At 40.8% G+C, this 23,911-nt stretch overlaps 1 protein-coding gene across 1 annotated transcript in view; it reads left to right on the top strand.

Moving 5' to 3' along the window:
• Positions 1-23,911, top strand: part of LOC306699603 (CUB and sushi domain-containing protein 3-like) — a gene marked incomplete at both ends in the record, with an annotated part of 199,653 nt that overhangs the window by 29,210 nt on the left and 146,532 nt on the right. Inside the window, 2 exons of the mRNA XM_079164257.1 lie at positions 7,898-8,092; positions 19,091-19,325. Coding sequence (XP_079020383.1) covers positions 7,898-8,092; positions 19,091-19,325 — 430 coding nt within the window. The remainder of the gene's footprint in view (positions 1-7,897; positions 8,093-19,090; positions 19,326-23,911) is intronic.

Raw genomic sequence — 23,911 nt, 5'->3', positions numbered from 1 at the left:
TATTTAAGAAAGCAAAAAATATAAAAAATAAATAAAATGAGTGCGTTAATTGGCTCCACATAAGAATGACACCTACATGTGTTCTGGGAGGAGGAGCCTGCCCCAGCTTTGAAGAAAACCAAAATCTAAACCCACATGAAGAGTTTAAAAAAACTGCAGTGTAGACACTGTTTGAACAGCACCGTACAAAAGACAAATGGACTATGAGCAGCGTGGCTTGGCTGCGGGAAGCTCCTCTAGAGATTCGGCGTGTCTCGCCTATTTTTTCTCGGCAAAAATAGACGGTAAAAAAACGATCTGTTGAGGGCTGGCAGTCTGTGTGGACACCACATGCATACGAGCCTCAGCAGTTCGCTGCTCACACAGGCTGTGTGGCTGCTCTAACCTGTTAAGATGGGCTACAAGATGTAAAGTAAGAGGTTATGCAACGAAAGCCTGTTTGTAACCATTGACGGTGTTAATTGACGTACCTCATCGGGAGTTTTATCTTCCTCGACATCGTGTGTGTGTGTGTGTGTGTGTGTGTGTGTGTGTGTGTGTTTATCACGGTAAAGACGGTATTGCAAAATCCATGTAACGGCCGAATGTGACACCAGTGATAAAACTGGTTTACCGCCCAACCCTAAGTCAGCTATAGTTATTTTAAATATTTCTCAATTTCATTTAAGAACAATTGCTGTATTGTGATATTTACGGTAATTTGAAATTACGTATACTGTTATAAAAGTGTTGTGTAGGAGTCGTATGGATAAAGGATTGTAGCCAAAGCTGTGGGCCGGTAACATTTAGACCTAGGGCTGGGTTTAAAGAATACATTTTTTGATTCTAATCGATCTTCATTTGAATGATCTATGGATTCATAAAATCCAGAGATTGACATTTTAATATATGCCTTTTCACGAGTAGCAAACTTTCTTTGAATCAAAACATGACGGGAGCTGCTCCACTTATTGCACCACCAAGCAGCGGCTCCGGATTCTCTTAGAAGTAGAGGGGCCAAAAAATGATTGACATTTTACATTTAATAACACAAGACAACTTCATCACAATTTTTTTTTTTCTCTGCTTAAATTGTTTACAGCTGATCTGCTCTGGAGGCATCACCGTCTCTCTCAAACACCCACTCGTAATATGAAAACATGTGGCTGCACTTAAACCCGACCTTGGTCATTTTCACACAGTGGTAGTCCTATTGACCATCTAAGCTTACGTGTGGCATTTTGCAAGTTGTTTTCTTCATCGACACATGTTCGCAGTGTGGAACAGGGTCGCAAAGTGGCGCCCTTGCCGCCAAGCCTAAAGGCAGGTGTCTGGTTGCATTTCAGAATAGACCAGGAATAGACCAGGTTAGAGGGTTTCTTGTACAATTTTACAGCATTAGTTCAATGAGAATATCTTTCACATCCAAACAATATCGGTATTGTAACTGAAATATCCGAATTGGAACCTTGTGAATCGGAATCAAACAGATTTGGGAAACCAGTGGCGATACCCAGCCCTACTTAAAGCATGAATGATAGTCAAAAGAAACTGAGCTGTACATGTTTTGGTCTAATAGCCTCATGTTACAAGACGGTACACAGCATAAATATTTAAACAACAATCTTAAGATATATATATGGTAATTATTTACTCAAGCCTCTACAGACGCTTTCCCAGAAATCCTTGGTATGATGGTTTTAAAACAGTGTATTCCCAACAAATTGTGTATCATACACATTGGATGCAATGGTAGCATACAATGTGAATAAACCACCATACCAAGTTACTTGGTCATCACCATCATCTGAATTGAAAGCACAACGTCTTGACTATCATCAGAGACCCACATGCATGACACGTATAACACAAAAATACATAATGTGCTCATCCGTAGTGTATTCATTTGCATTTACTGTCAGCGATTCATGCCTTTCGTCCTTGTTATGCTGATGTGGTTAGCCAAATCGTATGCGTGAATATGTGCGAGCTGCGCACTCTTTTGACTAAAAGTGTTGTCGACACTCGGATTGCAATCAAGTGAGTTTTTTTAATCTGTGCGCATACGAAGGACACAGTGAAGGACTTTGGAATTTAATTTCTCTGCAGCCTGTCAATCTTCAGTCAAGAATCTTGGAATGCAAACCAGCTCCAACTTTCAGTGAACTTTAGTACCGATAAGTGGCTGCTTTTCCTCTACTATAACCGGTCTCTCAGTGTGATCCTGATCTTAACACTTGGGCAAGTCCTGAAAGGGTCAAGCTGCATTTGTTTGGCTGCATTTGTTTGGCTGGGTATTCAACACAGCCAAACAATGGCCATTGGTGCTTGTAGCTTCCCAAGGGACAGAGATAGGCTGCCTCTGTGCAGTGTACATGTACCGAGCTGGGAGTAATGCTATCTCCTTGCCCTTTGTTGAAGATGTGTATTTGCTGTGAAAACATTGCCGTGCCTATCTAAAACCTGCCTCGATGCCATTTAAACCTGCCCTTTTATTTGGAAAAGTCTTTGAAAGACAGGTGACCCATAAAACATAATCTCATCTTTTCTCCCCAAATCATTTCATCTGTCCTTCTGTGGCTATGCAGATTGACCACTGAGTTGGACGTGTGTGTGTGTGTGTGTGTGTGTGTGTGTGTGTGTGTGTGTGTGTGTGTGTGTGTGTGTGTGTGTGTGTGTGTGTGTGTGTGTGTGTGTGTGTGTGTGTGTGTGTGTGTGTGTGTGTGTGTGTGTGTGGTTTACCAGCTGCATCGCCCTGTGATCCAACATGGGTTCAGTCAATACTCTTCTCCCCGCCTGCATGAAAATCCAGCTCAGCAGCCAGTGAAGCAGCCATCCAGGATGCCAGACAGGCAGTCTACAGGCGGCTCCTGTGGGGAAAGTGTGCTGCTTGTGTGCTCACAAACACTGCCACTCCTTCAAACCTCCATCTTCTTCAAAGGGCTGCAGAGTCATTAGATATACAGGCGAAATAAATAGCTCTGCCCCAGAGAAATCTCGCACCCAACTACCTCATTTACTAGTTCACATAACTCACTCGTTGCCACTGTGATGAGAGATAATGCAAGCCACTCTCGCTCCCGCTGTTGGGGAACGCAACTGTAGGTCAAAATTGTGTTTGTTACGATGACGGAATACCATAACTGTGGTATTTTTACTGAAATGTTGGTGTCCCAGGCCTTATGTTACATTTTATGTTGTTGGTCCCTTGTACGATTAAGATTTATAACGGATCTGTTTAGTTTACAAAGGTCAGAGACATGCTTTTTGTTAGTCATTGTTAGTATTTTACTTTCTCTGGTGTCATAAATGATACTTGCTGTGTATTATAATGTTAAGCACCGTATGCACCTTTTTCAACCAGGCATCATTTTGCAGAGTGGGTGGTGCTTTGTGCGTTTAAGAGCACTCCTTTAGCATTGTTTTAGCATTGTTTTTGGACAGGTTTTCACAAGGTTTTGCACCAGCCCCTGGTGTTGAGGAGCAGCTGTTTTCCAAAGGTTCAGTTAAATCAACAATTTATTTAGGGTGCTCCACACAGCAACACTTGTTAGCTCAGGGCTAACACCGTATCTAAAACACTTGATTTCTTTAGGGGGCTCTTCAAACCCTTAGTTTAAGTTTAAGTAGAAATTCTGATTCAATGTTAAGTGCAGGCTATTATTCAAAGTACTTATTTTTTTAATGAGATTTTAACAGATATTCAGCTACTGTAGCTGCATTTGAGGCACAGTTTTATATTGTCTACAGTGAGAGGCCTTATCCAAGCCAGCTGCTTGAAATGTGTGTAACACATCATTTGAATTCATTCAACAGCCATGTCTGTCTGAGACATAGTTATGACTAGAGTAGTTATGACTTTCCATACAAACCAAAGGCTAATGAGTCAGTGCTGGTATAATTACAGCTGGGATGTATCTATTGCTTTTTAATTGGTGACCCGGGGTGAGTTTCTTCAAACTATTACTGATATTGTCCACCATGCACATTAGCATTCGCTAAAAATCTGTCCAAGCTGCTGCACAACTATTGTCGTGGGTGGGAGGTTTTTGTTTTTAAGCTTGAGCCGTACATGCATCATTCCCTCTCATAGGAAATCCATCGGTAATTATTAAAGACCATTACATTTCCTGGAAAATGTGGTGCCATCCTGTAAAATAATTTATACGTTATCATAGTTTTATTTGGCTGAGTGCAAGCTGTCCGAGATCCCAGCAACATCTGGCAGCTGAAATTATAATTCCATTCAGGGTACGCGGTATGATTTGTAACACTCAAACACATCACAAACTTTGAAGTTCTCACATCCAAGTCACAGCAGTTTAGTCAAGACACTTGTTAGCAGCGGCAGCACATCTCATGCAGTGTATATTGCATAATGCAGATGCTTTTATTCAAGGTAAGAAGCACTGTTAGTGTGTACTGTGATGATGAGAGACTTTCTGTCTGAAAATGTGAGTCGTCGTCCCCCCCCCCCCCCCCAGCAATTTGGAACAGCAACACTTCTGTTTTCCAGTGGAAGGACAATGGGCTGTATGAAGCAGTTATTTTCTAGCATAACCCCACGCATAGACACGGTTTGTTAGACAGACTAAACTTGATCTATTCTTTTCTCATCCCAAGCCATTTAAGATTGGCCCCCCCTTACACACACACACACACACACACACACACACACACACACACACAGTATATAAGTGCTGATTGTACCGTGGAAAGCTCATACCTGGAATGTGCAGTACAGTATGTGATATATGCGTATGCACCTAACCTTGTTTTCCTTTAAACATAATTGGCACAGAACTCCACTAATAAGTCAACCACAGATGGCTTGGCAGCCTACTTCAGCAGCCAGGCTCTTGCTGATCAAGTTGTTTTTTTAATTGCCAGATGAGTGTTAAATAGCTAAAACACAGTGTGCCTTTGGTGGTCTCCAGTGATCATCATCCTTAAAGGGTAAATGTCCAGTCAAACATTACTGGTGTGATGGAAGGCTTTGTGGGGAACAGTTTTAGGTCATGGGGAGTTCTGCATAACATCTGGTAGCACACAAAACCCAGTCCCCTGACCAACAGATTTTCTGTCTTGTTTAGATGCTTTTGATTCAAAATGTTTTTAGCTCAGCAGTGTGCTGAAATTTCATCTGCTGTTCTTCTGCATCAAACTGTAAAGGGTACGGTGGTGAGTTTTTAGATATACAGATTGCCTTTCATGTGCTCAATCACACTTTTTTTTTTTAACTCTCCAAATTTGATATTTCAAACAATTCCATTTAAATTCCACAGGCTTTTCATGATGATATACTTTATTTGCTGTTTGTTGTCAGGCATCACGCTGCGCTATGTAGGGATGCATACATTCTTTGCAGCTTGTGTTGTCTTTACCCTCGTATTATTATTCACAGTAACCACATTTTTTGGATGGTGTTTTAGATCTATTCTTACCTTTTTTTTTTTTTTATAGATTATGCAATGTGCCTCATATAATCTTGTTTACAGCACCATGGAGGAACCTTGTCAGTTACATATCTGAATGTCAAGTAAAACAGACTGCTCTGGTTAAACTTTCCCAAACTTTGTGTGAGTGATAGTTTACACGTTTTCTAATGCAAAACAGTTGCAAATGTAATTCTTAGGAGGCTGAGCTGCTGCTCCTCACCCCTGACATCTGCACTGGTCAGATGTCAAACCTGTTTGGATTCTCAACTCTGCCTCTCACTGCTCACCCCTGCATTGGTCAGGTATCATTAGTGCTGCACTATGTATGCACCTCCTGAAAAACATTACTCAAATTGGCTGTCAATCATAGATTTCTGTCGGTATTTAATTTTGCTCATAAAAATATACAGCCGGCAGTTGATGCTGAGGATTTACATTGCATTACATTTACATTACATCCATTAGAGATCATACGTCTGAAGGATGTTTATGTGAGCATCTGCAGTGTAAAGTGGATTAGTAATTGGGTTTCAAAAATGATTGCTGGAAATTATTACTGTATTAGAGAATGCAGCCTCTCATTGAAATCGACTTCAGGATTAGGGTCTCAAATATACTTCTTATTTCTCTCTGTCTGTCTCTATGTATCCATAGATCCATCTAATACATGCCTTTTGGTTCCGTGGCTTGCCAGTTGGAATAATTAGCCACAAACAGATGGCACATATCAAAATTACTATTTTTGTTTTTACCGCATTATCAGTGACGAGCTTCGGGGCTGAAGGAAGTTAAACGAGACAACTCTGGATCTCATCAGACAAATTTGATTTTGTTCATCATTACCCCCAAGTTATGAAGTGTTCTTTTTCATAAAGCTGAGTCATGTGTGTCTTTTGAGACAATTCTTATTGTATGTGTAATTGTAATACAAATAAGTATCTGAGCTTATCTAACATGCACTCTTTATATTTAATAATACAATTAAGTGTCTGAGCTGATGTTTTTAAGTGTGGATATATTTTTCTTTCTTTTTTTTAAATGAAATGATGTGAAATATTTAACTGTGAATAGATGACAAAGCATGAGTTCACTAATACCTAATCAGGAAAGTGCACTATATTAGGAAAGTTGCTTTGTGTCTTAAACACATGCATAAGGTTGACTGCAGGTTCCAACTGCCAAAAGGACCCCAGATCGTTAGTTTGCTGTCAAAACTTCAGTCAACATGTAACTCCTGAAGCAACAAGAAGCTGATGATGTGCTCTGTTCTACACTGCTTTAAATAAAATATTTGGTGGTACATTTTGTGCAGGCTGGACATTTTGACAGAGGTTGAGTTATGGTGGTCTAATGTAGGAGAGAAATGTGCTGGAAGATTGTGTTAAAGCTAAATAATACAGGATGGAGGAGCGGCCCAGGCCAGTTTATTACAACTTACTGTTGAGCTTTATGACAATTCTTTGTCAATATTTTGCAAAAGAATACATTGATCATCAGTACTTTAGCTCTGTCAGCGCATAAGCACAATATGATGGTCATTTCTTGGGAATTGCTTTTTCGGGGGAGATGTATAACTTCAATATGCCATCTTCAAAAGTGTGTCTGCCGATGGATTTACAAAAAAATATGAATGCAATTTAGTGCAAGTCATATTTTTCATTGTTATGGTTTTGTCACATGCAGTTCTTTACCTCTAAATTCTGTTTGTTCTGTGATTAATAAAGGATATTATTAAAATATTCATGTCCTTATGTACATGCCTACTGCAGATTTCACCCTATTGTTATTTTCCAGAGTAAAGAACATGTTTACAGCAGAAATATAATTAGTTTTGGAACACAAATGAAAGACAATAATCTCTTGGTAAGATACAAAACATAAAAGAGATCCATGTCAGCCGGTGTCACTTGACATGTCATTGACATGTTTAAACGGGCCAAAAGTTTGGTGAGCTTTTCTATGTAAATCCAGTATTCATGTGAAATGATGTTTTGATTTTAGGCCTAAATATGAGTTCTATACCAACTGTTAAGGAAACTGGGCCTCAGGAAGATGATTACTCCCTGCAGCTGTAGCTTCTTTCACATACTCTTACCCTCTTTGCCCCCCCCCCCCCCCCCCCCCCACACCGTAGTGGTACTTCAACATTTCCTTGGTAGTGCATTTCGATCACCTTCCCTAGGTAATTGCAGCTCTTCAGACATAACTAAGAATCTGAGTAGCAATAGCAGAAATGTCAGACTTGTGCTGACATTTACTAGCTATTAGCATTACACAAATGCTCTTAACACTTAAGCCAAGATGACTAACAATCTCAAATATAATATGGACATCTTTTAGGTAGCTGAAACTATGAAAATACAACCAAATCGCTTCGCACACATGACAAGAGAGAACATTTAGGCAACACTCTGCTACATATTTTATACAGCAACACATTGTTTTTCTTAACAATACTGTCTTCTCTTTCCATTTTCCAGAGCTGAGAAGCAGCTCATGTGGAAACCCAGGGGTTCCACCCAAAGGCATACTGAATGGAACTCAGTTCAACATAGGTGACAAGATCCGCTACCGGTGCGTCACCGGCTATGTCCTGGACGGCCATTCACTCCTCGCCTGTGTGACCACCGCAGCCGGTGTGTCCGTGTGGGACTTCCCTGTGCCAATCTGCAGAGGTAAGGCTGTTTCATCACTGAAAATGAGTCATACATCATTTAAACTGCAGATGATTACTGCTGTTGGCAACTTTTCTCCCGGTAGTACAATGTGACTGTGGGGTTTCATGGTTACAGGTTATCTACACATTTAAGGGTTCCCCTAAGACATTTAAAATGAGCATGGGATTGGTTTGTTTTGACCTGTTGATGTCTGATTTTCACGAAATTGCCGAAAGTTAATTGCTTTGACATGATTGACAGCTTGATGGCGTGCGATTGGGTGACAGGTCTGCCCCACAGATATAGTGAAGTCTGGCACAAATCTCATTAGATCTGTAAATTTAGTTGCAATCTAATGAGATGGAATGATTTTAATCATGTTGAAGAAGTTGATTAGAGCCTCCATGGCTCAAAAGGTTAATTAAATATTTATTCCTGTAGAGCAAGTAGCTTAAATACATTAGTTCTGTTAGCAGGAGTGGAACATCTACTGGATTTCTGCATCGCCACTTGGGCTGTAATTAAAGCAGAGAGATGGGATAGTTCTGAGGCCACAGTCTGGAGGATTTCAAGTGGAAAAAGCCACATCATTCAGTCAGACCTGTAACCTGTGAAACTGCAATATCTACTGTCGGCTTTTTCACTCACATGTCAGGTTAAATATGCTGACACATGGATATGGCAAACGGCTATATTTTTTAACCATTAAATCTTATGTCTACCTCAGTAAAAGTGACCCAAAAATAAAAAAAGATTATTTGGACCGTTAACCTTTTTACAAGTGAATGCGAAAGACAAATCAATTAATTATGTAGTAGTGTCCTCTCGTAAAAATTCTCGAGGACTTGGAGAATTTTTAACTGCGGCAGGTTTCACGAGGGAAATCCTGCCATCTCATCTAATAATGCACCAAATCTTAACATCCCACATAAGAAAGCTCTTCAGCAAGCAGTCCCAACATTTCCACATTATGTATGAGTGTTTGCCTCACTCAACATGCACTTGGCTGCTCGGACTACTTGAATATTACGAAAATAAAAACTGAAAATATAGCATAAAAATATACGGTATGAGCGTCCAGCAAGAGCCAAGATCAGTTTAAAGTATTCAAATATTTCAAAAAGTTTCAGGAATCTGCATTGCTTGAGGTGTAATAGATTTTCTTTTCTGACACTTGGAGAGCTTCATAATGGTTTTTTCTTCATTTTCTTCTCCGAATCTTCCTAGCGTATTCAGAAATACCGTGTTGGCCAGGATTTGAACCCTTAAGGATGCTGTGCATCGGCAATTTGTCTCAGCAAGCTCTTTTGCTCAACCATCAGGAACAGAGGATGAAGAGGACGCTATAGCATAATGATGGTTTCTTACTGACAGCTGGTTGATGAATGACTGACGAGTGCTCTTCATACCATGCTGTTTATCCCTTGCTGTGCTCAGATGAGACCTGTCGTCACACTGACGCAAATAATCCATGACATTTGTGGAAAGCCTTTGTGCTGGTAACAGCAGGTAGGGACTTAGAATGTTGTTGTAGTTTGTAATTAAAAAAAAAAAAGTATTGCCGCAGTACAATGTCTGCACAGAGGTCTGAGTGTGATCATTTGGCATGATGGATTAAAAATCAGAAAAGGCAGTCGTAGATACTGCAAGTGCTCTCTTACAGAGGCAATTTTGGTGTGGACTCAGAGTTTTTGAGCTGCTATCACTGGTAGCAGCTAAGTGTAGGCAAACTAGGTTTAATCAATGTTAAAGGCTTGTCTGAATCTCCATTTGGACATTTGTTTAAAGGTGCAAGATACAAGATTGGGAGCATTTCGATTGCCTCTCAACAGGTTGACTGTTGATCTGGCAGCTCATAGCTAATGTTGCTATCAGCGCTAACTAAGTGCATTCTAAATTGCATACTTTTTAGTACATATTGCAGCTGCCCTTACAAAGTACACACTCTAGCATGCAGTATGCATTCAATTGGGATATACTTCCTCATAACATGGCTCCTTGATCTTTGACCCTTTTGCTCATGTATTGTGGGTCAGAATAGCCAGAAAAGCATGCCGGCTTGCATACTGCAAAATGCGACCGGATGTAGTAAAACATCCTGGTATTTTAGGGTACTGCATTTGACATACTTTTTATTGGGACACACTTCATATTTTTCTGGCAAACTAAATTGTATGTTCGTATGGGTAATGGAACACACTAACTGTTTATCTGAGGGGGGAATTGGCGGGTGGGGTGCTACGCTTTAGTTTGACATGTTGGGCGTATTCTTTGACGTGCCAGAGCCTGCTAGCTGGCCTAGCCATACGTGATTGGTCAGTGGGCTAGCGTGACATGTTGGACGGTGACAATCCCAATATCTGCTGCCTCTGTGGAGCGGACATTTTCAGCCCTCAAACGCATTAAAACGTATTCAAGAAATACAACTAGGGAGGCTCGACTGTCTTCACTGGTGTCCATGAATCGAGAAGGACTTCTTACTGGAACTAAAACGCATGAATGTACTGAACAACCGTGAGATTTAACTCTTTATTAACAAAGAAAGGAGGAACAGCAGCTAAATAGTGAACAGCAGCTCTGGTAAGTCAACTGCTTACCAGAGTCAAAAGCAGTTGACTTACTGCTTTGTACATCTGCAGTAGCTTTAAGATGCTTGTTTATATATTATTATTTGTACAACTTTTATGAAGATGGATTTTTGTTTGGTTTAATATGTGATAGGAACCATTGTTACGTCCAATGTTGCTCTGGGGACATATTTAGTCGGTGCCAGTGTTGGCAACTTGGCAACTTTCTCGCTGAATCTGGCGACATTCCAAACCCTCATGGCGACTTTTTTTGTCAAAAGCTACTAGCAACAAATCTAGCGACTTTTTCTGGTGTTGTTGGTGACTTTTCTGATGCCAGCGGGTGCTGCCGGGAGCCCCTCCGCTGCCGCCCCGAAGCACACACAGGCGGGTACTCTCGCAGAAGCCTGGCGCAGCAGTCCCAGCTGCAGTCAGAGCAGAGAGGAGATGCACTCTATCTATAGGTGTTGGCTTCATTTTTGCACGAAACAAATAATAACCGTAGCTGTGTTTCAGCTGCAGGACAACAGTGAAGGCCCAGGTATAAAATGCACGGCCCGCCACTGCCAGTGGGGCACGCTCACATGCACTCAAGCACACGCGGACGGCCCGGCTATGTAAACAAAGCAAGGAGAAGCTCAGATAACGACAAACACAGAGGGAGAGCCACTGCATTCTCTGCTCAGGTAGACATTACTCCTCAATATCTTTACATGGCAAATAGTTGTTTGCTGCAATATTAATGTTCATAATGTTAAATACAGCTCCTTAAACACAACAGCACTGTTAAGGTGAAAATATATGTATTGCTGTTAGGGTGAACCTCAAACCTGTGATGGGCATAAGGTTATTAACACCCTTTTTATTGCTTTAGCTGTGTTTGCCTCCCTTTAGGGCTGCCCGCTCTTAATCGAGTTGACTAATCGGTCCATTTGGTCTTAGTCGACTAAAATCTCTTTGATTAGTTGTTCTTTATGCTTTTTTTCATGCTGAATGACCAATTTCCAAAAGCTAATGAGCAATCTATAGTAAACACAATATTTAATGTGGAGCTTTTGCATGATTCTTTGTTTTACAGTTTTACAGCTCTGTTGATTAAATAAGCTAATCGATTATTTGACAAAATCAACGAGAAAACAATGTCTTCAGTCAAAGACAGCCCTACCTCCCTTTACCCCAAACCACCAGGAAGTGCTGCTGTGGTCTCACTTTTAATCCGGGAAACCTTGACAGTTATTTTTGTTGTTTTTAGAGATGGGCTCCACTTAACACAGTATACTGCAAGGAAAATAAAGTGACATTAGGCAGAAGCTCTTAGGGAGAATGATTGAAAACTATTCCCGTATACTGATCATTTCCTTTCAATCTAATACAATAGACTGCGCTTGTGTTTTCCAATTGCTGTATTCTGAACCTTTTAAGAACTGACCTTCCAATAATTTACTGAATCAAAAATAAAACATCTTGAACATGGATGTATTTGGAGTAGGTCTGTGTGTATTTTCAATTTCCTCTTTTTTAAAGCAGAGATGAAAAGCAGGAAATAACTGAATCTCTTAATTGAATACATTGAATACATTTTGATGCTGATGGACTACCAGGTCTAAGATGTTTAAAGTCATCCCAACAGAAGAGAGAATATACTAAAAGAGTCAAAGATCTCTCCCTCCCATTCCGCAATACAGGCCAAAGAAATCCCAAAGCCAGCAGAGCAAATTTGCCAACTCATTCTACAGTTTAAGGCACAGCAAAGAGAAAATGCTCAGTCTATGATTGAGAAATGGCAAGCTTGGAGGGAACAAAAAGCTGCAGATGGAGGGTTCCTTTCCATTTAAGGATGGTGTTAGCCTCTGTTGCCAAAGGCCAGACACATCACACCTTTTTTTTGGACTAGGCACTGCTTGAGTCTCTTTCTCTTTCTATTTTTATTTTTATTTCTCTCTCACTCACTCACTCTCACTCTCTGACACACTCACACACACGCACACACACGACTAAATCCAGCCCAGCTCCTCTATGTGGGCAGATGGTCCTTTGATCTTATTTCCTCAGAGATCCTGCCCTTTCTGCTCATCACCAATTGTTTCACACTAAACACACAGCAACACAAAATCTCTCCCAAATCCACTATCCACCCCCCGCTGTCTCCCAACACCTCAGTCTCTCAACCAGTCACCTCCTTTTGTTACCATCCCTCTTCCTCTTTCATCTTTCTCCCAGTTCTCTTCTCCATCCTCATCCAACTTCCGAGGTCCTCTGTGGCTGTGTGTACGGCTGACAGAAAGACAGAGGAATAGAGGAGGGAAAAGAGAAAAGGGCAGCAAGACATGCAACACCAATTCCCAATAAAAACAGGAGAATGACGCCATAGAACCCAAATTTGACCAAACTTTAAACCTCATTCCTAAACTGTGGAATTATCAGATAGAAGTATATTTGCTGGACAGAGTTGGACATTTTCATTTAATTAAAATTGGTCTTTTTTTTTACCTGGAGGCACAACATGGAAATCAGTATGGATCAGTGATGTAATTTAGTATTTAATTTCCTTATTTTGTCTCCTAATAAAACAATCCACACATAACCATCATGTTTATTTATCTCTATTATTGAGATAAAGCAGAATTGATGGCTTGGCAGGGGCTATCAGGATTATGGGAATCCCATAATATACTTTAGTTACTGTGAAGCCATCGTAATGCCAGGTGTTATCCCATTTAGAATAACCATAAATGTGCGTTTGTCCTTTGTGCATGTCGCTTTAAAACGAGACGATAGAGCTTGAAAGGTTGACAGTAAAACAGAGAGAGGTAAGTAGATATGAGTGGAGGGATGTTATAAGACTGAAAGACTGACATAAAAAACAACAGACTGCATCAACTCCAAGCAGAAAGGCAGTGAGATGGAGAATTAATGGCTATTCTAATCGTGAGCTGCTACTGCACCTCCCAGGAGCCCATTTTGATTCCTTCCATCTAATTTGTCTCTGGACGTTCATTAAGCCAGGCAGTGAGAGAGCAAACATGGTAACATGAGAATATGGTCTATTGATACACTGTCATTCTTGCTGCCAGCCACTGTCCAACAGAATAAGAGACTTGGGCCACAGACAAACCTTGCTCCTTTACATTTCCATATTTGGTAATGCGACTGAACTAAAGCGCAATTCTCTCTGCAATGCCTTTTCAACTCTGCTACTCAAATTGAAAATTCTAATTAGAACATTTTTACCTGCCCATGGCGAGATTTCTCCGTCCAAGTGAGTGCTAAATTATCCTCCACAGTTAGATCTGATATGGAAATCGCTCAATATCCTCACCAAGCTGCTGCCAGAAGTCCTTACATTAATTTCATAAGGCTGATAACAAGCAACCTTTGTAATCTCATTTGGATTAAGAATTAGGTTACCGATGGGATCCTCATATTCAAAATTCATTGATGTCATGAGGATAATAATATAATGTGAATATCATTATTTTTAGTAAATAAAAATGATATAATCCCTCACCCTTATGTAACATTGTGATTAGTGCTGTGGTGCCATTTTGTTTATTGAATCATCCTCCTCTTCCCTCATTATTTGTTGTAAAAATGAGTTGGCATTCATTGTAATTTTCATTATGTAATGAAAATGATATACAGCAAAATGCGTGATGCAATAGGAAATTGCATCTCTGCAATCATTATATATCTCTTTGATCCGTCTCAGCTCTATCAATATTTAACATAACTTGTATCTGAGCAAATGAGTGACTTACTGTAGACATAGTCGCTGCCTATGCATTACCACAGGAGTTATTACAAAGGAAAAACCTAAGGTAGTGTCAAATTATACATGAGCTCCATTCCTTATATCCTTGGGGGTGAATAATTCTAAGTAGAAAGACAAGTGTTGTATATCTGATCAAAGTCTAGGGAAGAGAGGCTTAATCCCTCCTCAAGTAGCATTAGATTGCTGATGCTGGGGATGTAAATGAGCTCAGCTAAAGCAGTCCTAATCCTCACCACCATCTTTCTTTTTTTCTTTTCTTTTTTACACTGCCACCGTCTTTAAAAGAGACGGATCCTCCTTCGCCTTGAAATGCAGAGCATGCTCTAATGATTTGCTCGGGAACACATTGCCCAGCATTCAGTGCCTCTTTTAAGTCACTAAACCTCGTTGGCACACTGTACCTCAAATGCTGCCATGTATTCCAATGAAACGCTGCATGTGAATATATGGAACCTGTAAGGCATTATACAGTTGAAGCCATTTAAAATGCTCAAGCTGCGAAGCGATTTATAATTTTTTTTTAGTCCCAGACAGCAGCTTGCCGGTTGATGAATTACAGTAAGATGCATTGATTTATCTCAAAGAAACAGCTAAGAAACCTGTTTTTTAATATTTATTTACAATAATGAATTACTCCCAAGCATCTACCCAAATTTCCTGTGTAATTAAATTGGCTACAACTGTAAACACGTTAATGAACGTAGTTGTTGAAATCCATCCCGTACCGTTGAGGAAGCCCTGTGCTGAAATATTGGTGGTTAATCCATTGTTACACAAACCAGACAATGACTTGCAGCTTTTTAAGTTTGACCAAAACGTCTCTTAAAGGTGCAGATCTGAGATTGGGAAGATTTTGATTGCCTCACAACAGCTCTCAACATGTCAACGGTGAGCCTGCGGCTAACAGTGCAAACTACGGCGAAAGTGCTGAAAGAGCTAACAATGTTAACCTGCGTCGTCATGCAGCGACGACGCTCTCGGCCGGGACGGCGTTATCAGCTGTAACCTGAAGTATGAGAGCAGTGCAGAGCAGCAGCCGTGAGCTAGCCAGTGGGGCACACACACACACGCACACGCACACGCACACGCACACACACACACACAAGGAGAATGACTTCTCAGGTAGACATTCATCCTTTATATCTTTACATAACAAATCGTTTTTTGCTGCTATATTCATGTTCAGTGTTAAATGCACCTCCTTTTAAAGTTGCTCTCAGACGGTAGGCAGGTACCATTGCCACGTTTACTATTTTCAGTCTACATGCATTACAATACCTATTATACCTGTCCCTCACACTTTTGCTCCCGGCCCGTGCTGTCGCCACCCGAGTTGAATGATGTTCAAAGACGATCAGAGAGCAAGTCTGTTATCATGGAAACCACTTCAGAGAAAACTATAAAGGAGCTATTTTTTTTTATTTGTTCCAGCATTCTATTTTGGCGTTAAAACGATCTGAGGAACAAAGAAAGGCTTTCATTTTTGTTTACGGTTTCGTGAGAGCCTTTTCATTGCCTTTCTCTTTTTTTTTTTTCTTCTATGATGTCAGTGGTATCATTTGCTACAGTGGCAACGTTTTGGCTTCTTTGCCTTCCAGTCAGAACTAGACACATAGACGGTGCTGAATGGCAGCCTGGGGTTTCTGCTCGCTGTCTACATGCACCTCAAGGCCAACTTTATAATCTACAGTACGAAGGCTTACTGCTGCGTGCTAATGTTTGATCGATTCATACATCAAGTTTCATCGTACAATGCCCCTAGGCCCTACAGATGCTCTGCAGATTCTTGGATAATTGTGCCAGTTTTCCTTTCACATTTAACAATGTGAAAAAGTGGCACTGTCTTTTATACTGTAAGTACATATGCAACTCCGTTATAGCCTCCAACACATCCTGAGCACTAAGGGGTAGTTTGAAGTGAGTGTTGAGTTGACAGACCTTCGGATGTGCACTGTCTTTTATTTTCTATTTTACAATGTTTTTCTCTTGACTACTGCAAATTTAGCTTTTATAATAACATTTAGCTTGTCTGTATATAAGAGAAATCACATGCCTGCTCACTTAATGGTACTGATATATGTACACTAGCCCAAGCAGCTCTGGAAGAAGCCCATGTTCCTAGCTGCATCACTGTCTGACACAGATTCATTCAAAAAACATGTGTGTGATGACAATCAGGTTTAGTCCAAAACCTGCACCTTGTTTTCGCCTAACTTCCATCATATTTAGTGGCAATCATAATACAAAAGGTTGAGATTTGAATTGAACTGTTTGGTGTAGGCCTATATTTATATTTCATGCCAAATTTACCAGCAAACTGAATGATTCTGAAGTTTAAAGGAACATGGGTAGGATTGAGGAGGATATATTGATGGAACTGGAATATGATATTCATAAACATGTTTTCATTAGTGTATATAATCATCGTCGTGTTTTCATTAGCTTAGAATGAACTATTTATTTCTGCATAGGGAGCAGGTCCTCTTCACGGAGTCTTCCATGTTGCACTGCCATGTTTATCGACAGGAACCCAGAACGGACAAACCAAACACTGCAATCTGCAACCTCACCACTAGATGCCAATACATCTTACACACTGTTCTTTTTAAGACATGTACAGTATAAGCCGTGCTAAAAAAGTTGATTTTTTTCATAACTTTGTGTCTCAATCTGAATTCTGATATTATGATCGACAGGGGTTATAGGAGAGGGGTGATATACGATCTGAATGAGATGTAGGAGCTTAAGACTCGAAGGTAAGGGTCCGAGGCAGGTGACATTTGCAAACATTTAGATGAGTCACTGATGTATGAGGGTGGGTTTGGATTGCAAAGATGTTTGTTTTTTTCTTCTTCTGACATTTCTATGTCCATCCTTTTTAGTTCTCCTGTGTTTGCAAAAGTCAAATCTTTCTCCCATTCTGTATCCTTTTCTTATTCTCTCTTACTCTTGATTTGCTCTCCACTTGTCTCTTTCCATTCCCCATTTTTGTTTTTTTTGTATTCTATTTTCTCTGTTACACTCACCTCCCTTCACTTCTTTCTTGCTCTCTTTGCCTCGACGGCCATGAAGACACTTTCAGCTGCCCCCCTGTCTGTCATCGAGGTTAAAAATTGATATGGCTCCTTTGGTCAGACTCGCAGCACTTTAATATCCATTTAATTTCAGGCTATAGCCAATTACTCTACAAATGTGCTGGGCACTCTTTGGGATGTCATCTTAAATGCATTGAGGGGATATATCATTTGTCACTCAGGATGAGTGTTATATGGTGGAGATGGAGATGATTTCAAATCAGAAACTGACTCCACATGCTTTTGTTGTCACAATGCTGAAGGTGCTTAACACACGAAAGCCTGCCCTTGGTGTAGTCTGCAAATGAGTCTGCCGTTGGTGTGTGTGTGTGTGTGTGTGTGTGTACATCATTGATGTCTCACACAGTATCAATGCCATCTCTAACCTCCTTATGAAGACTTTGATCAGTTGCTATGCTACAGCTAATGTGTCAAAGGACATGGATCAAGTTAACTAGCAGCTCCTGCTCTTCCAATTTTTGAATTCATACACCCGCTTCCTTGTTCCTTGACCAATTGTCTAATGCAGCATACAGGAATGTTCCAAAGCTGGCAGCTCTGACAGCCCTGAGTGGAGCGCTGAGCCATCAAAGGTTTCAGCTGGCACAGCTGAGTGTCACATATTAGTCTTAAATGATGTGAAAACTGTGAAAGCCCTGCCATCATTAGAATTCTTTGGGGAGAAAAAACGGATACAGAGGTGGAAGGGAGGGTGGTGAGTAATAGTAGAAAGTTCTGAGAGGGCTCGGAGGAGAGGAATGGAGTGAGAGAGATGGAGAGATATAAGAAAGGGTGGGGGAGAGAAGGGAAAAGGGACGTGGAGTGAAAGAGAGCAAGCCACTGTTATGGTAGAGGGCATTAACATTCAACTGACGTGCCATGCTTCCCACATTGGAGAAAAAAAATATACAATTTCACAGCATTACAAGCCCTGTTTATCACCATTTGTTTGTTTCCTGAAACATGAGTGGGGCTCTGCGGACACAATGATGAATTACTGACTGTCGGATGGAGGGAGGAGACAAGATCAGGGAAAAGAGAGAAATAGTACAAAAGAGATATTTAGGACCCCCCCCCCACACACACACACACACACACACACACACACACACACACACACACACACACACACACACACACACACACACACACACACACACACACTGCACTGAAGGAAACTGACAGAATTATCTGTCTTACTTATTATTATAAGTAATTGCTAAATAGTTATGCCCGTCGTCACTTGTCTGAATGCTTCACGATTCTTGCCACAGTAAAAAAGACATTGGCCACCTTGTTAATCTCAGTTTCATGTTTTCAGCAATCCCATAATTGTGCTGGAATTGGCTGTAGATACTGGGCTTGACGACCTGCGGATGTGTGAAAAACAAAGTGATGTGTCTAAATGGCCTGGGCGGCTCTAACATTAGCTTAATCATTGGTCTTTCTCTGGTTTATCTGAGGGGACAGGTACAGATATTTTAAGCCTAAAGCCACTTTATTTCCCATGTTGACCTTTGAGTAATACCTCTGAAATAACCCAGATACCATGTGTCTGTTCTCCCCTAACCCCTTCCCCATTTTTCTCTTTGGTGACTGACAGCTGAGGACACGTGTGGCGGCACCCTGAGGGGCTCCAGCGGGCTCATCTCCAGCTTCGATATCCCCAGCGGTGAATCTGCTGGTGGCGGGGCCGGAGGCCTGGGCAGCAGTGGGGAGTGCAAGTGGACCATCCTGGCAGATCCAGGGGACACCATCTCCCTAGTATTCACTGAATTTCAGATGGAGGAGAAGTCGGATTATCTGGAAGTAGAGGGATCTGAACCGACGACCATCTGGTGAGTTGAGCTGTGAGGGTGTGTAGTGCTTGTGTTTCACCTGATGTGCATGAGTGTGTGTGTGTGTGTGTGTGTGTGTGTGTGTGTGTGTGTGTGTGTGTGTGTGTGTTGCAGGGTGAATGTGTTGTATGACGTTGATAAGGTGTTAACTGAAAGGTGTAATGAGGTTTAAGTGAAGATGAAGTGTTGTTGGCTCATGTACTGGTTGGAGAGAGATAACGTGCACTAAATCCTCTCAAGAAAATCATTTTTAGTGCTATAGTAATTCATGGCCTATATTCTGTTCGAAGACAGGGCTGCCAAATCCAAATGTAGGCCAGAAAGTAAGTTTTGAAATCCAGATATGCATACACTTTAATCAGTGTGTTTTGTAAGTATGCAGGTTTTGATTGACAAGTTAAAGTTCCAATAAAGTAAGTAGTTAAGTCATGTTTATTTATGTAGCCCATGGTCACATGCAATGTTTTATTGGGCTTTACAGGCCCACAGCCAGGTGCTGATTGGCCATCGGAAAGTTTGGGAAGACTCCCGAACGGCTGAGCCATTCCAGGCCAAACCGGACGGTGGTCGTAGAGTTTTTATTTTTCAATTTCTGATGTCAGTAGTTACCGTATGGTCCTTGGCCGTGGCGTGGACCAGCCTGGCCTTCGCCTCCGCAGACGGCACAGAGCGGAACGCTGCCTGTCAGACTGGGCCAATCTAATTCTTTCAGTATTGAGGGGGATACGAACGGCCCTTCCCAATTTGGACTGATCCTCGTTTTTATTGCAATCTGATTGGCACAGTCATCTCATTGAGAATGTGACGAACCGTGACTCGTGTCCCACCTCACCTCGACTTGGCTGGCCAGTTTTGTTTTGATTCAGTGCAGTGGGAACGCGTTTGTACAAACTGAAGCTGCAGGGGTCGGCAAGACACCCCAAAGTGTTTTGAAGGTTTTCAGCATCATCAGATTTCTCTTTAGTGTTAAAATTACTGGAAATAAAATGTCACTTCCGCCCGGAGCGCTTAAATTAAAGGCCTCTCCATCTCAAAGTCTTTCAGTCCCAATATGTCCCTGCCAACAGCTGAACTTCAAAAACTGAATATATGGAAGAACTCCCTTGCAAACATAAGCGTATAGAAAAAAAACAGGCGAAATGCAAAGAGAGACCTGCCATCACTTGGGTGGCTGGGGGCCAATAAAGAGCTGTAGGTTTGAAAAAGGCAATTGCATGAGTGAACAGTATGTTCTCAAAGTTAGTGTAATAAACTAAAACAATGGGATTATGATTCAATAATGTCACATTTCGTTTGATGATATCATTTATTTCCCTATCTGAGTCATTTTTGTGCGCTATAGAGACTGGACTACTGTATATTTCATCATAACAAAAAAAAAAAGGTTTCACATAGAGAGAATAAACACGTTTTGAGTCTAGATTGACGGACTGCTGGAGAGCTGGCTTCTGTATCGGCAGCTCTAAATGTATTCCAAAGAGGGGTAAGACGAGGCTGTACTGCCTGAGGATGATGCCTTAGTTCTTGGGATAACGAGGAGGCCTGCCTGCTGTAATCTTGAAGCAGAACAAAGGTTCTGTGCGTATGGTGGAGCATGACCATGTAATATTTTATAAGAGCAGCACTTTAAAATCAGCCGCATGCATTGGAAACTTCAGGGAAAAAGACAGCTGCCATGCAAATGTACCTTTTTTATGATTTTTCATGGACAGTTGTGTGCAGGGAAATGTTTTAAGTATGCGTAGTGGTTCTAAATGAATTCAATGAATTCACAGAGAGGGCACATGATTCCATTTTCATATTTCAAATGAATGTGCACTTGAAATCTTCAACAGAGTTTTGTTTAAAAAGCAGCCCTCAGACACTTTGGTTTATGGCTTTCTGCATAGGCGTAATGTAGAAGTCATTCCCAACTGAAACAAGGAAATGTGAAATGGCTTTGACCCCCCCAACCTTGAGGCTAAGGTTATCCATCTCTTCCATGTCCTGAGTGAATGGGAGCATTTGCCAGGTTTATGTGATCCTGCCGGGCGTTAATTATAATTGGCTGAAAGAAGCTCTAATCAATCACTTAGCTACAAGCTTTGTTGTCCCTGAGAGTTGTCATCCGAAGTCAGAGGGAGAGAGAGAGAGGCAGACACTGTGTCAGTGGGAGACAGAGAGTCAAAAGGAGAGGTGCTCTGAGTGTGGTGATGACTGCTAAGTATTGCATGTTGACGGAGCTTAAGAGAGTTTGACAGCGAGCTGATATGAAATGACTCTGATTTGTTTTGACAGACCATCAAGTAACCCTCTTCTCTTAGGTATAAAAGCTCCGAAATTAACTCTTACGCCGACAGAAAAATGTTTTGTGTTGTCTCCCTGCTTTTTAGGATTTCAGAAAAATGGCTCCAAGTGGTTTGTTACTTACATACGTTTAATTACTATTTAGTTTTATTCATAAGTCCTCTGGTCATGAAATATCGTCACACATTGGAGAGACTGTTGTTGCTGAGTGGAAGCAAAAACGAATGTCTATCAAATAATTTACTGGCCAATGCTCTGTACCACACTTCAACTCCTCACGGTCTCATTAATCCTTGATATGAAAAGCAAGGTATACTGGGCACTGAAGAAAATGCATTGTTTAATTTGAGTTACATTTATAGAGGGTCTTATTTTAGCACTGACTATGTAGCAATGGTTTGCATTAGAAGGTTTCCTAAACAACAACTGAATTGCAAATAAATTGCATGAATGTATTACATTAAGCCAAAATAAATCACATCTGTAAACAAGGAAATGTAATATAAACACAAATGTTGAGTTTTAACCAATGGCATCTAACATGCCATGCATATACTTTCAGGGAACACTTTATTATTACCTCCATCTAAAACAGGGTTTCTTATACTTCTCTATCTATAACCTTATCTAAAGGCCCAAGCAATTGGAAAGATGTCAGGTAATCCATACCTTTCCAGGTACCCTGTCTGTTATCGGGCGATACTTCAATGGAGTCTTAACCCCAACGAGTAAACTGAAATCTTCAGCTGAGTTTTTGTTTGCAGCCCAGTGCCCAAGAATAAGAAGAAAATACACATACTGTGTAATTTAGGCAGGCAAAGCAGCTCAACAAGCAGTGCCTTTATTGGCGGGAGTTGTTACTTGTGTGTGTGTGTGTGTGTGTGTGTGTGTGTGTGTGTGTGGTGACTGGTCACCATGCATCACTCGAATGCTTTGAAACTCCAAAGATGATGTTATTGTATGTCAGAGGCTGTCAGGCCGAGTTCTCGTTTTAAACCCTACAATTCTAGTGGGACTCGGTGAGCTTGAGTGCAGCGGGACCAGAATTTTAGAGAGATAGCTTCAACTCGTCCAGGTAAGCAAACAAACACGATTCAGAGTGGGCAATTCTCACATGCCCATAAAAATCATTGCTCTCGCTACCTCTCTCTTTGACTGTGTACAAGGCCGCTGGACAGCGAAACTTTCAAGCGTTCTAACATATAGCACCAGCTGCAGGCAGAGACAAGCAAACTGTCAATGTACCCTTGAGGTTTAGAGCTGCTTAACGATGATTGACAGCCTCAAACCTCAAAGTCAGCCAGATTCAACGTCTTCTCTTAACCTTTTTCAGCCTACTTCAGTACTGGAGAATAGGAAATGGCAAAAATAATCAGTTAATAATGAATGAACACATATATTCAACAAATACTGTATGTAATTACTGAAAATATTTGAATATTTATTTAATTTTGGCATATGTAATAGTTGTTATAAAAGGAAAAATGTAGCAACATTTGGAACTGCCCAATTTTGCAAGGCAATTTCCTGAAAGTGGATGATTGGTTATGACTAATAGTAAAAAAAACAATTACTGATAGTTGAATTCAAAATTCAAGACCATGGGTAAAGAAATATGTTTTGCTGACACCTCTTAGCAGCTTTTATCAATTGGAAGATTTCTATCAGATGTCTGCAAATGAGTGTATTGATTCCCATCGTCGTCACATTGGGAAGGGTTGATATGAGGCTACACATCAATCACAGTGAAAATAGACACAAAAAAACTCAGTTTCCTTTTGACAAAAGCCAACATTGGAGTCTGGCTCAACCAAGAAAAAAACCTTCTTTGTTATTCTCCTGACCTTTTAATATGATTGTAAAGCCCTGTTCACAAAGGGCAAAATCAACAAGCTGTAGATTACACGTCACTCATTTTTTTCAAATATGGACACGGAACATAAAACCTGAAAGACTTTGCGGGTGTTTGATACCTTTCCTGCTTATATGCAATGAAATTTGATTAGAAAATGTTCTGATCTATTTATTTAGGTTTTTCTCTCTATGCACATCCTTATTGTCTACCTTCCTAGCTTCCAGTTTCTTTGCATATTTTTTTTGGATTGCGTTCTGTAACCTTACTCTGCATGTTGTGAACGTACTAAGAAAGCAGAGGCTTTAGAATAGATTTCTATCTCGCCGAGCAATCTGCCAATATTTGTTTGGGTCACTGACTACGAACTACCCTATTCCAACGGAGTGGCTAAATGGCGACCGAGGAAGAATACAATATTCAAAGCAGGTTGAGAGCAAGAAGAAGT

Source organism: Pholis gunnellus, assembly GCF_910591455.1.
Source record: "Pholis gunnellus genome assembly, chromosome: 8".
NCBI lineage: Eukaryota > Metazoa > Chordata > Actinopteri > Perciformes > Pholidae > Pholis > Pholis gunnellus.
This window is presented reverse-complemented; position numbering and strand designations above follow the sequence as displayed.